The sequence below is a fragment of the Mauremys reevesii genome, linkage group 24 (assembly GCF_016161935.1).
Source record: "Mauremys reevesii isolate NIE-2019 linkage group 24, ASM1616193v1, whole genome shotgun sequence".
Classification (NCBI taxonomy): Eukaryota; Metazoa; Chordata; order Testudines; family Geoemydidae; genus Mauremys; species Mauremys reevesii.
In genome coordinates, this window is record NC_052646.1 from 8379699 (window position 1) to 8392853 (window position 13155).

General features: G+C 55.1%; 1 protein-coding gene across 2 annotated transcripts in view; it reads left to right on the forward strand.

The window, feature by feature from the left end:
* Positions 1 to 5607: 5607 nt before the first annotated feature.
* Positions 5608 to 13155, forward strand: part of LOC120390172 (unconventional myosin-Ie-like) — a 35151-nt gene continuing 27603 nt past the window's right edge. Inside the window, exon 1 of one of the 2 annotated variants that reach the window (XM_039512557.1) lies at positions 5608 to 5906. In XM_039512557.1, coding sequence (XP_039368491.1) covers positions 5904 to 5906 — 3 coding nt within the window. In that variant the 5' untranslated portion in view covers positions 5608 to 5903. Of the gene's footprint in view, positions 5907 to 6170; positions 6279 to 13155 lie in introns of those variants that run through there. The other variant, XM_039512558.1, reaches the window with a different exon arrangement.

The following is a 13155-nucleotide window of genomic DNA, read 5'->3' on the forward strand; positions in this document are numbered from 1 at the left end:
CGGGAAGTCATGCGAGCCAGTAGCAGAGCTGGGGATCTCGACTCCCATCCTCTGTCTCCCCAGGCTGGATTGCATTAGACTCAGCACCCTGGAGATGGAGAAGGCTCTGTATCCCATTCCCATGTGCCCCGGCTGCCTGGCCCCCAGGCAGAGAGCTGTGAAACGAGGGTTTGATTAGAAGTGTATGGGGCCGAGTGCCCATTTTCCTTCTACCTCGGACTGGGATCTCTGCCCTGGCAGTGGCAAACTCTGCAGTTTTTAAATGGGCAGGAAGCCCGGCTCTCCAGTGGCTGAGCGTCTTCGGCTGAGTCTGTGCAGAATTGTATGTGGGGAGTGGAGAACCCTCGTAAGAAAGGGGAAGTGTTCTGGAAAGCCAGGCAGCGCACTCAGTGCACTGGACAAGCACACCAGAGTCTGAGATGGAGGCCAGAAGGGACCTGTAATAGTATGGGAGCGCTCCCTATTGCCCTGCACACCCCCTGGTGGCCTGGTGCTGAGTTTGTGTCCCTGCCTCAGTTTCCCCAATGGATTTTCAGTAAGTTCAGTGAAGTTCTTTTGCAGCAAACAAAGCCCTTTCAGGAGTCTGGTTTATTTAAACAAAGGCCAATCAGCTGTGCAGCAAGTCTTCACCCCCAGTGTCTGGGGAGGGGCAAACTAATCTTAGTCTCTCAGCCCCACCCAAGTCCCTCTGTCCCGGCTCATGGCCAGAAAGGCCCCATCAACCTGGGATCCTTCTCTGCAGTCAGGCCTCTTGCTATCACCTGGGGAAGGGTCCCTCTCCAGAGAGATCAAATCACTGCAGCTCCTCTCTGGAGTGGGGCGTTGTTCCCCAGCAACCTGGTCCTGTCACTGGGACCAGATCTCCCTAGGGCTTAGCTGCTTTCCTAGGTCCCCGTTTCTGGTGAGCCCTCTAAACCGCTCCTCTGAGAAACCTCTGTGTTCTAGGGCGCCCTGCCTGAGGCCCCATAGCCCTTTATAAGGCCAGTCAGGCGCTTCTTACTAATTAACTTCTGCCCAGCCACTTAGGTAATTGGCTACTCCCAGGTAACTCTAGGTTGGGTCTTTGTCCTGAGCAGAACCTGCCATGGGTAGGTTGGGTGCCTGACCCCATGAAAGGGTCAGGGTCATTAGGGTAATTTAATCCATAAACTGCATCAAGGAGACATTTTGGGATGGAGGATAAGAGCCTCTCTCTCTCCCACCTGCCTGCTCCTCCTTCCCCCCCCCCCCCCCGCCCCTGCAGAAACCAGCATTTCTCCCTCTCGTTCGTGTGTTCTCGCTCCAACTTCCTGATGGTGCTAGCTATGGCCCTATCCACCCCGCGGCTAGTGCCAGACCCACAACCTGAGCGGTCCAAGCTGTTAGCCCTGTTGGGAAGCAATGTTTGCCATCGGCCTAGCATTGATGGGAGCAGCTCCCTTGCTGGGTTAGTGGAGATGGGACCGTACCCCAGCTGGACAATCTGTGACAACTGCTGCTGGCCAGAGCTGGCTTCTGGGAGCTGCTGGACAGTGCAAGTGGCTTACATGCGTAATTTCTCGAGCATAGATGGGACCTAGTGATGGCTTCTGCTGTTCGAATAGGCAGATCCTGTGAGAGGTGAGTAGTAACCCCTCTGGGGGCTGTAAATATCCTAAATCTGACTGAGTCGCTCGCTCTCTCTTTTTTTTTTTTTTTTTTTCCTGTTTGCTCTTCTCTTAAACCCTGTATGGTCCCACGCCTCACCTCTGCTGGGCTTGGTCACCTTCCTTGCGGGAAAAGAGGCCTGGCCTCAATTTAGCAGAGCCCATAAGCATGTGCCTAACTCCCAGGGACTTCAACGTGATTTAAAGTTAATGGTGATACTGGAAAAGAGAAGACTAAGGGGGGATATGATAGAGGTATATAAAATTGTGAGTGATGTGGAGAAAATGAATAAGGAAAAGTTATTTACTTGTTCCCATAATATAAGAACTTGGGGCCACCAAATGAAATTAATGGGCAGCAGGTTTAAAACAAATAAAAGGAAGTTCTTCACACAGCACACTGTTAACTTGTGGAACTCCTTGCCTGAGGAAGTTGTGAAGGCTAGGACTATAACAGCGTTTAAAAGAGACCTGGATAAATTCATGGAGGTTAAGTCCATTAATAGCTATTAGCCAGGATGGGTAAGGAATGGTGTCCCTAGCCTCTGTTTGTCAGAGGGTGGAGATGGATGGCAGGAGAGAGATCACTTGATCATTATCTGTTAGGTTCACTCCCTCTGGGGCACCTGGCATTGGCCACTGTCGGTAGACAGATACTGGGCTGGATGGACCTTTGGTCTGACCCAATACGGCCATTCTTACGTTACTGTACTCCTTAGCTCTTACCATCAGTAGACCTCAAAGCACCTTACCAAGGAGGTCAGTAACATTCTCCCCAGTTTACAGAAGGGGAAACTGAGGCACAGAGCAATGCAGTGACTTGCCCAAGGTCACCCAGTGGAGCAAGGGATAGAACCGAGGTCTCCTGAGCCCTAGTCCGCTAGCAACGTACTTTGCTAAATTAGGTTACCTGTGTCATATCAGCAGTGGCCTCGCTGCAGCCCCTTTTCTCCTCCCGGTAACAATTCTATAGCTAACCTCTAAACAAGTGGGTTTGTCTCACCAAGTCTGTTGTTCTCCATTGAACTCCAAGTTCAGGCATCCCTGCCCCTGCTGGTTTTCTGGACTGTGGCAGGAGATACTATTTCCGTATTCCTCAGCCTGGCCCTTCTGTGTAGAATTTTGTTCCCTCTATCGACGGAATAGGATTTTTCATCTCTGTAATTTAATCCATCTCTCTGGGAGCTAAATTGACAGAAGAATTCTTCTGTCAGCCTACCCGCGGCTATGCCGGCGGTTAGATCGACTGCAGGGTGGTGAATATCATTCAGATTTTGATATTTTGAAATTAGAGAGATAGAGAGACAAGGAAAAAATGTTGATGAAATTCACCCCTCCCCTATTTTTTGACCAACTAGAGACAGAATGTTTTGAAATGTTGAGTTAAAATAGGGGGTGGATGAGTTAAATTTAAACAAATTCTCCTGTTTTGGTTAACCTGCTTTAACTCCAATACCATGTTTATGCAAATTATAATGGCTGTGAAAATCAAGATTCAGCTAGTAAACATTTGATCATCTATTAATAGGCAAATTCTAATATAAATTTAATAGTGCAATGTTGTAATGCAATTATAAATGATTCTAGTATATACAATACATTGTATATACTATATGTGCTAGAATTATAATGATACAAGCATAATCATAGTCCATTTGCAATTCATGGAGTTATAAATCAATACAATTATTAATATACAAATTGACTGTAGAATGCAAGATTCAGCTACCTACAGATCTTTGATCATAATCTTTGATTTTCAGGTAAAATGGACAGCAGAGACACCAGGTGAAACATTTTAAAATATTTCTTCTCTGAAAAATGTCACTTACTAAAATTGGAATTTCCCGCCCCATCCCTGGCTGTGGTGAGGGAGAAACTGAGGAGTGTGGATATTTACCACTGAAAATTGAAAACTTTCAAGTTTAACTCTGAGGCCTGGCCCTCAATTTAACTTTGCCAGTGGCTCAGCCAGTGACTTCCATTGGCTAGCAAAGCAAAATAAGAATACCTAACTCTTAGGTATGGTTCATAAGTACATTTCGAAGCACTTCAATCTTTGAATGTATTTATCCTTGTGACATCCCTGTGAGGTAGGATGGGGCTGTTGTGCCCATTGTACAGATGGGGAACTGAGGCACTGAGAGGCTGTGATTAACCCAAGGTCACCTGGTAAGTCTGTAGCAGAGCAGGGATGTCTCCCAAGCCCTAGGTTTGAAACTGCCTTAAAGATTCCCCAGTTGGCAGGGAGATTTCCTCAGTGCTCGCCGCTGCGCTAAAAGCTGCAACTTTAAAAGCACATGCCTGCGAGAAGAGGGAATGCTCGCTGACTTTAGATGTTTAATTTAGACATTGAAAAATCTAGACTGGAAAAGAAGACGCCCCCGCCCCCCATCCCTGAGGCTGCTGAAGTTCTGAACTAGCTGATCCCGCAGCACTGGACCTGTGAACACCAGCACACACAAGGAGGGAAAAAAGGCCCCTTGTAGCACTGAACTAAGGGTATGTATGTCTACACTGCAGTGTGAGTCCAGAATTTGCTCTCAGGTTCAAGCCTAACTCCCATTTTGTCTACACACAAATCACGCTAAGCCGGGACTCAGACACATGGTCCCAGGACCCCACAGGGGTGAAGGTTCCCAGCCTGAGTCAAGCCAGGACCCAGGGTTCAAGCTCTATTGTTTTGCAGTGGAGACACAGCCCCCCTGGACTCGTGCTCTGGGAGTCTGCCAAAAGTATCCCACAATCCCATGGGCCGACTTTCTTTGTCCTCTGGACAGTCAGGGTTGGCGGATAGTCAGGTTTTCCCATGGTGCACCATGAACAATGCACTAGAGTCCCCACATTTTGGGAAGGCGCTAGGAGGTCTGGGATATGGGGGTTGGACTCAGGCCCCTATAACACAGTGTAGATGATGGAGCCCCCTCTTGGGACCCCAGGGTTCAGCAGTTCCGAAGCTGGGGTTACAAATGAGTGTAGCCCCTCAAGCCCTAGATTAACAAACCCAGGGTCCGTTAACTCAAGTTCTACGAACCCGGGGCTGAGACCTTCACAGGGATCCCCTCACATCTACTCTGCAGTTTTATAGCCCTGCAACCCAGGACCCTGAGTCAGCTGACATGGGCCAGCTGCGGGCGTTTTACTGCAGCACCGACATACCCTATGGCTACATTGTAAAGCACTGGGGCTTGAACTCTGGGTCCCAGATTGACTCCAGCTCGCATCCTCCCACCTCGAGGGGTCAGTGTGACAATGGAAGGGGAGTTAGGCTCATGCCTGAGTTGGCAGCTTGGACTCAAGTTGCTGTGTAGACAACGCTCCGCTCACCACACACACACACACACACAGACACCCACCACCTCTGGTCTATCTCCCAAGTCCAAAGCGACAGAGTCCCGTGGCACCTTATAGACTAACAGACATATTGGAGCATGAGCTTTCATGGGTGAATACCCACTTCGTCAGACACATGCGAAAAAGCTTATGCTCCCTCGAAAGCTTATGCTCCGATCCATCTGTTAGGGTGCGTCTAGACTACCCGCCGTATCGGCAGGTAGCGATCGACTTCTCGGGGATCGATATATCGCGTCTCATCTAGATGCGATATATCGATCCCCGAAAGTGCTCCTGTCGACTCTGGAACTCCACCAGCACGAACGGTGGTAGCGGAGTCGACAGGGCGAGCCGCGGCCGTCGATCCCGCGCTGTGAGGTCGAGAGGTCAGTCGAAATAAGAGATGTTGACTTCGGCTACGCTATTCTCGTAGATGAAGTTGCGTCTCTTACATTGACCTCCCCCAGTGTAGACCAGGCCTTTGTTGCTTTTTACGGATCCGAACTAACACGGCTCCTCCTCTGACACGTCCCAAGTCCCGTTTCCCACCGCTGCAGTTCCCCTTTCTCCCAGCAGGGGCCAGGAGCGACTAGGAGGGAGCCCTCAGCAGCGCGCTGCTGCCTTTCCGCTCCACCAGGGGGCGCCTGTGCGCGCTCCTCCCTTCCCCTCCCCACGCCTTTCCCAGCCCGGGAGCGCTCGGTGCAGCCAGCCCGGCTCCCGGCGTTCACCTGCCTGTACCTGCCCCTCCGCACGCCCAGCCCCTGCCTTCCATCTTGGCCCAGCCCGGCTCCTCTCCTGCTGCCTTCCCCGGAGAGAGGTTCTGCTCCGAAGCGACCCAGGACAGGACCAGCCACCCCCCCACCCAGACCCGGCGCCGGCCATGGGTCCCTGCTGAGCCACTCGGGGTGGAGGTAGGAAGTGGGGAAAAGTCACCACGATCCAGCCATGGTGAGTTTCCTGCCCCCTCTGGAGACGCTTCAGTCCCTTTAAGACCCAAGCCCGCCCCCCCCGCAGCAAATCCCATAAAAGTCCCCGTTCCCCAGTTTAATTATTAGCTAATGGGACGTTTGAACAGGTTTTTTTTGCGTCTTAAATCCCCATTTCCCTCCCCCCTCCCGCCCCCAGGAGCAGCAGCTGCCATGAATCACCTTGCAAATGGGATAGAGAGAAGCTGGGTCAGAAATAGCCTCTGGGGCTGAGAAGGATCCTCCTTGGCCTGATTGGGATTCCCAAGAAACCTTCCTTCTCGTCTCTCTCTCCTTCCTCTGGCTTATTCCCCCGGACTGGGGCTCTGGCTTCTCTGCGGGAACTTCTGCGGGGGTTGGTTTTGCTTTTCCGAGCCAAACTTCTCCAAAGGGCCAGATCCTTGTTGCATGGCTCTAGGGTGCAGGCAGAACATTGCCAGCCCCCAGCCAGCTGCCTGCGTGGGCCCCGCATGTTGTCTGGCTCATCGGGGTGCTTATGGCCCTGTCTGAGTTCTGCCCTGAATATTTGCTCCCTTCCCTTTGTGAAGGTTTGGGCCCTTGATCCTGCCCTTGGATCTCTGCACTGCGGGACCCCTGACCCCCCCCCCCCCCGCAGCCTCTGCAGATCCCTTTGCAGGATTGGGGCCTTACAATGGTGCTAGGTGTCCCGGAGGGGTTTAGACAGGAGACGGTGACATTTTTAAGGGGTGTGTGTATGTTAAAGGGCTTGGAAGATTCCTGGCCAGGTCACCCCGGGAACCTCTGAAAGGTGCCTGTTTCCCCTGCTGCCTGATGGTGTAGCTAGAATTTCTGCCAGAGCAGAGGATGGGAGGAGGTGCTCTGAATGCCACTGACTTTACTGGACCCCATAAAAAACACCTGGGAGCTTTAGTGTGGAAACGACTGGTGAGAGGCACTTTAGAAATGTTAGTACAGCTCCTGGCGTAGTGAGTCCCAGGGCTCCTGGGAAGGAGGAAGGTGTTCAGATGCCAGCTCAGGGTTCCCTTAACAGGACTGTGCTAGGAAAACTGGTTGTTTCAAACGTGATGCTTAGATGGCTCAGCCATTCCCTCCCCCAACATGGGCTGGGCTTTGTTTTCATGGCTGCTTTGGTTTCTGTGAGCAGCGGGGTGAGAGTGTGAGTTATGGATGTGTTTGCCAAGGGATTTGGGGGAGCAATTTGTGTCAAATTGGGCCCCGTTGCACAGGGCACCGACCTGAATTGCAGGCTCAGGGCTGCATTGTCAATGTTGAATAGATTTATTTTGTTTTTAAAACACCAAAAGGGGCCCTTCCGATCATCTGATCTGGGCTCCTGCATAACACAAGCCAGGGACTCTCCCTTAGTCTGTGTTTCCTGGAGGAAATTGAGGGGTGTAACGATTCCACAACACGTTCAGTGTGAATGCTCTATTCCAGAATAATTACTCCACTCACAAAGTGGAATAATTATTCCTGGGTACAATCTCTCTTATTCTGAAATAGTTTGTCTACATGGGGCAGTTACTCTGGAATGGCTATGCCAGTCAAGTTCCCCCACGTAGACAAAAAACCCCAATGATCCCTGCATTCAGCCCATATCTGGTAGTTGAGCTACAGTCCATCTTTTGGAAAGTCTCAATATCAATGATTTCAAGCTTGATAAGTTTATGGAGGGAATGGTTTGATAGGATAACGTGATTTAGTCAATAGGTCAATAACATGCTGCCACTGGTAATTAGTACCGAGGGTCAATGTTGGGATATTGAAAGTCTTTTTCCTGAGTGTCTGGCTGGAAAGTCTTGCCCGCATGCTCGGGGTTCAGCTGATCGCCATATTTGGGGTTGGGAAGGAATTTTCCTCCAGGGTAGACTGGCAGAGGCCCTGGAGGTTTTTCGCCTTCCTCCGCAGCATGGGGCAGGGGTCGCTTGCTGGAGGATTATCTGCTACTTGAAGTCTTTAAATCAGGATTTGGGGACTTCAACAGCTGAGTCAAGGGAGAGAATTATTTCAGGAGTGGGTGGGTCAGCTTTTGTGGCCTGCATCTTGCGGGAGGTCAGACTAGATGATCATAATGGTCCCTTCTGATCTTAAGTTCTATGATTCTATGATTCTATGAAGTGCTGGAGAATCCATCCTGTCCCTTGGGAATCTGTTTGACTGGTTAATTACCCTCCCCATTAAATGATGTTTTACTGTTTCTCACCTGGGTGATTTTGTAGCAAACAGGAGGATCTAAAACACAGGAGGAGCTAATTCTGCTCCACATCAACCACAAGTGGACGAAAATCCGGAATAAAACAAACCGACTGACCACATGTGGGTAGTGGTGGTTATGAAGTTTTTGAGGTTTTAGGGTTACACTCAGGCTGGGTTTTTAAGCTTTTCTCCATGACCATGAGGGCGGGAAACATGTTCTTTCCTTTTAATTATGAGCAGAGAGTCTCCTGTATTCACGTGACTCCAGCAGCTGGGGCTTGGCGAAGAGTACCAGCTAGTGAGAGGTGGCAACACTGAAGTGTCCCAGCTTGGATCCAGGAGTGCCCTGTTCCCACAGGACACTATCACGACAGGCCCTGCCTGCACTCCTGTGTAATGAGGTTTTGGTCAAGCAAGCCCATTCCTGCACTGGCCTGCTGCTCATAGCCCTGGCTCCAGGCGCCAGATCTCTCGGAGCTGCATGGTTTTCAAACCTTCCCCTAACGTGCTTGGACTTATTGCAGAGCCTGTGTAAACAGCGGCTCTCGTGTGGTTGGTGTGGGAGGAGGTTTTTGGATGTGCTTATAGTCCCATTCACAAGTCTGGCAAAATTCAGGGGGGGGCAGCAAAGCTGGGCCTTTGAATTTTTGGTGATGTTTAAAACCGTTCTGGAGAGAGCATCCCTGCTTCCCGGGGGGAGGGAGGGGCACAGCCGCCCCTCTGTCTTGGGGCAGGGGGAGTGGTGGGGTTCGTCCGACCTGCTGAGGCCCTGAGGGAGGGGCACCGTGGGCACAATGCCCAGCCCAGCACGGTCGGCCTCCTCTGTGATGGGGCTTTAAATCCTGGCAGTTCCTCTCTGCTGCCCCCACTTCCCATCCCCCAAATCCTGCCGTGGCTGCAGTCTCTGTGCCCGTAACTTCCCTCCCTGCCCCCCACCTGTAGAGACTCCCCCCTCGGCGGGGGAAGCTGTGGGTTTATGGTGCTGAAGATGGGGTGCCTGGTGCCAGCCCCACCCCACCTTTCAGGCCAGCAAGCACCGGTCGGGTGCAGGGGTCACTGGCTGGGGTTGGCAGGGGGTCTCCATCTGCAGCCTGTGACTGGGAGGTGCACAACCACCCTGCTGTTCCCAGGTGGTGGTGGTGGGGGTCCCGGCTGGATCCTGGTTCACAGCTGAGACCCATCGGGGTGGAGGGTGAGCATGGACCCTGCTGGCTTCTATCCTGTGTGCGGAACAGGCTTCCTCTCCAACCCGTCCGTGGAGCGGCTCCGCTCCGGTAGGCGGCTGCGCCCAGCGGGTCACTGGGAATCTATTAATAGAGTGTGATTAATGCGTGTGTGCAACAGTCATCGCTGCTGCTTAGAGCCCGCAGTGGGGCTGGAAACCAGCTGTGGAAGGGGAGTGGGGTCTAGTGGCTAGAGCAGGGGGCTGGGAGCCAGGACTCCTGGGTTCTATTCCCAAATCTGTCACTGTGCCCTGAGGGGTGGGCAGTCCCTGTGCCTCGGTTTCTCTGCCCGTGAGTGGGAACGGCCTGGTGAGGCAATTTGAGAAGGGGGAGGGGTGCCGTGGGGAAGAGGGATCTCTGCTATGATCGGTGAGGGGTGTGTTTCACAGCATGACGGACAGGCTTCTCGCCTCCAGCCTGACCAGGCCCTCGCTTTGCAGCAACACCCCCTGGCTGGTTAATCCTTAACCCTACTCCCTTCCCCGGTGTTTGTACAGCCCCAGGGAGCCCTGCAGCCCTGGCCCCGGGCGGGGCCCCTGGGGCAGGATCCGGCCTGCGCAGCCACGTGCCAGCAGCCTCCCATGCTGAAATGCCTGGCCCGGGGTGGTGATTCAGCTCAGTTCCTCCTGCCGGGGCTATTCTTAGCACCAGCCTCCCGGACCCTGGTCAGGGGATCCCCCCTTCCTCCTGGCAGCCCCAGCCCCCTGTTGTGGCGGAGCAGGCAGTGCCGGCTGGGTCTGGAGCTGTTTGTGGGGGCCCCGCCCTGTGTGCTGGAGGAGCCGGGGGCAGCGTGTGGGGGTGGGGCGGGCGTGTGTGGGCACGCCTGTGCGTTGGGAGGGGCAGGAGCATGTGCTTGCTGGGAGGGGCCCGGGGGGGCCATGCCTGCTGGAGGTGGGTGTGTGCATGTGGATCGGGGGGTGGGCATGCGGGTGGGTGCCCTGGGGGGGACACGCAGCGGGTCGGATCTTGCCCTAAACTCCCCCCCCCCCGCCCCGTGCACAGCGAACTGACGGGCCTTGGGGGGCCATTACTACATACACTAGCTGGGGCAAACCTTGGCCTGGTAGCAGAGGCCTGGCTTTCACCCCCCTCCCCCACCCGTCGCTGAGATGACGTGCTGCACCCCAGAGCTGCCAGGATCCCGGCTCGGGCAGTGCCCGGCCATGCGGGGATAACGCTGCCCCTAGCAAACCCAGTGCCTTAAACAATGGACGCGTTTGTCCCGGCCCCCGGTTCCTCGCGCTGCCCTTGCTGGTCTCCGTGAGCCGGGCGTGAATTGTCACGGCTAGTCCTGTGCCAGCGCAATCTCTCTGCTCTTCCAAAGCCTGCCTGGTTCCCGCTCCCACAGCCCCGCCACCGGGGTACCCTCTGCACGCCCCTGCCGGCGGGTCCCACTGCCTGCAGCGGGGCGAACCCGCCTGGTGATGTCTGAACGCGTCAGGTTCGGAAAGGGAGCGGGACGGGATTTTCACAGTCGCCCACGTGGCTTGTTACGTGGATTCTGGTAGTATGTGGATGCCCCAACTGAGATCGGCCCCCCCCCCCCCCGTTGGACCGGGCCCTGTGCAGACCCCAACTGAGATCCGGGGGTGGATATTGGCCTGGACCCTGTGTAGACCCCAACTGAGATCGGTTTCCTGTCAGGCCACTGTCTGCACAGCCTTCCCTTCCCCAGCCAAGATCAGGGCCCCCATCGTGTGGGACCCTGCACAGACCCCTCCCCCCGCCATAGTGCTGGGCGCTGCTCACACAGCAACCCTGACCAAAGTCTGGTCCCCCACATCGTGCCAGGTGCTGCACGCCCCACTCCCAACCCAGATCGCACTGATGCATTTAGGTTCTAAACTCTTTGGCACAGGGGAAGTCTGTACAGCCCCTGGCACCGCGGCTCCAAGGTGCTACAGCTGCAAGATAACAAATCGTTCCAGGCAGGCACAGGGTGGGAGGGGAAACTGAGGCACAGAGCATGGGTGAGACTTTCCCAAAATCACCCAGCGGGCCAGAGCCAGGCACAGAACCCAGGTGTCCCAAGGCCCAGCCCTGCGCTCTACTCACTGGACCGTGCTGCCTTTCGTTAATCCTTGTCGCAGGATTGGCCTTGTTGAAGGATCTCCCCAAGGCGTGGGGTTTTGCCGGTGTTAGGAACCTGCAGAGGCTGAAGCGAGGTGCGATTTGGGCTCAGCCCTCCTCGGCATTGCTTCCCTGGGCAGGCAGGTTTGCACTCGCGGCTGTGTGGACGTGAGGCTTGGAGCCGCTCTGCATTTCAGGGACGCTGTGTGACATTCAGGGTGGCGCATTTCTTGTACTGCAGTGAAGTTCTCCTGGGAGTTTTCCTGAGCCGGGCTGGGATCTTGCCCACACGTCCAGCTCAGGTTAATGAATAACTGCCAGAGAAGGCAGTTTCACAACCATATGATACTGGGGCCAGCCCTTGGCTGAGGGAGTAGAGACGCCAAAATGGGTGAGGCAGTAGGAATGCAGCGTTGTTTAGTGGTTAGAGCAGGGAGGGACGGGGAGGCAGGACTCCTTGATGTCTAGTCCCTGCTTTGAGGGCGGGGGGGGCTGGTGGTGAAGGCTGGGGGCTGGAAATCAGGACTCCTGGGTTCATTTCCAAGTGTGGTTGAGTGGTTAGAACGCAGAGCCGAGAGAAAGGGCCTATCATTCTATTCCTGGCTCTGCCGCTGACTCACATTAGAACCTCGGGCAAGTGAGTCACTTCCTTCCTGCGTGCCTCAGTTTCCCCCTCAGCAGCCTGGCAATAGCATTTCCCTTCTCACAGGCCTGCTGAGGCTTAAGATGGCCAGAGCTCCAGAGTGCCCCAGAGGGTGGGCCCGGCCTGAGACGTCGTCCTCAGTGGGGAGGGGGCTCAGACGCTGTCACCTAAGTGTCCGACCCACCAGCGGCCAGGCCACGGGCTCGTTACGTGGCAAAGGGGTGGCAGGGCTGATGTCACTAGGTGCAGTCGCTGGCCCTGGGGTCTTGCCGGCTGCCTGCCCCGCTCCGTGGTGGCACGAAGGCCCTGCCCCTAGCCCTGCCCACGTGCCAGGCAGATGCTGCCGCTTGGGGAAGCGCTCTGGATTGAGGAGCAGAACCCGGCCTGGGGCACCGTGAGTTCTGAGCAGCTCTCTGAGCTCAGACCAGGCTGGGAGGCCCTGCCTGCCCAGGCCCCGTCCGGGCTGGGATCGGAACGGGGCTGCTCCAATGAGCTGACCGCCTACATTTAGGACAAGAGCAAAGCAAAGCCCCCAGCCCAGTCTCCTGCCCCTGGCAGCGGCTGGCACCAGCGGGCTCCGAGGAACCCCGTGGCGATGGGCTAGCCCGCCCCGGGGTGACGTTTCCAACCCCCCCTTTAACGAGGGCAGGGATCCCCCAACTCTGGAATGCCGAACGCCCTCCTCCCCGTGGGAGTGCGAAGCGAATCGCCTCCCCGCCCGGCCCTGCTGTGCGTTCAAGTCTCAGCCGCGTTAGATGCTTCCTGTGCCCCGGTCTGGCTTGTCCTTGAGGCCGGTCCCGGCCTTGGGGGCAGAGCGGAGCTAGTGCTCGGCTAGTTTATCTCCCCCGCTCTTACTTGTTGTTATCTGCAGAGATGCTGAGAGCTCTGTGGCAGGGCCTGTCTGTTTGCTCCCTGTTTAGCCAGCACCGAGCGCAGAGGTGGGCAAACTATGGGCCACATCCGGCCCACGGGACCCTCCTGCTCGGCCCCTGAGCTCCTGGCCGGGAGGCTCGCCCCCGTCCCGTCCCCCACAGCTGCAGCATGCTGCCGGCGCAATGCTCTGCGGCCGAGCAGCGCAGCCGACCCGGTGACTGACCCGGTGCTCTGTGCTGCACGGT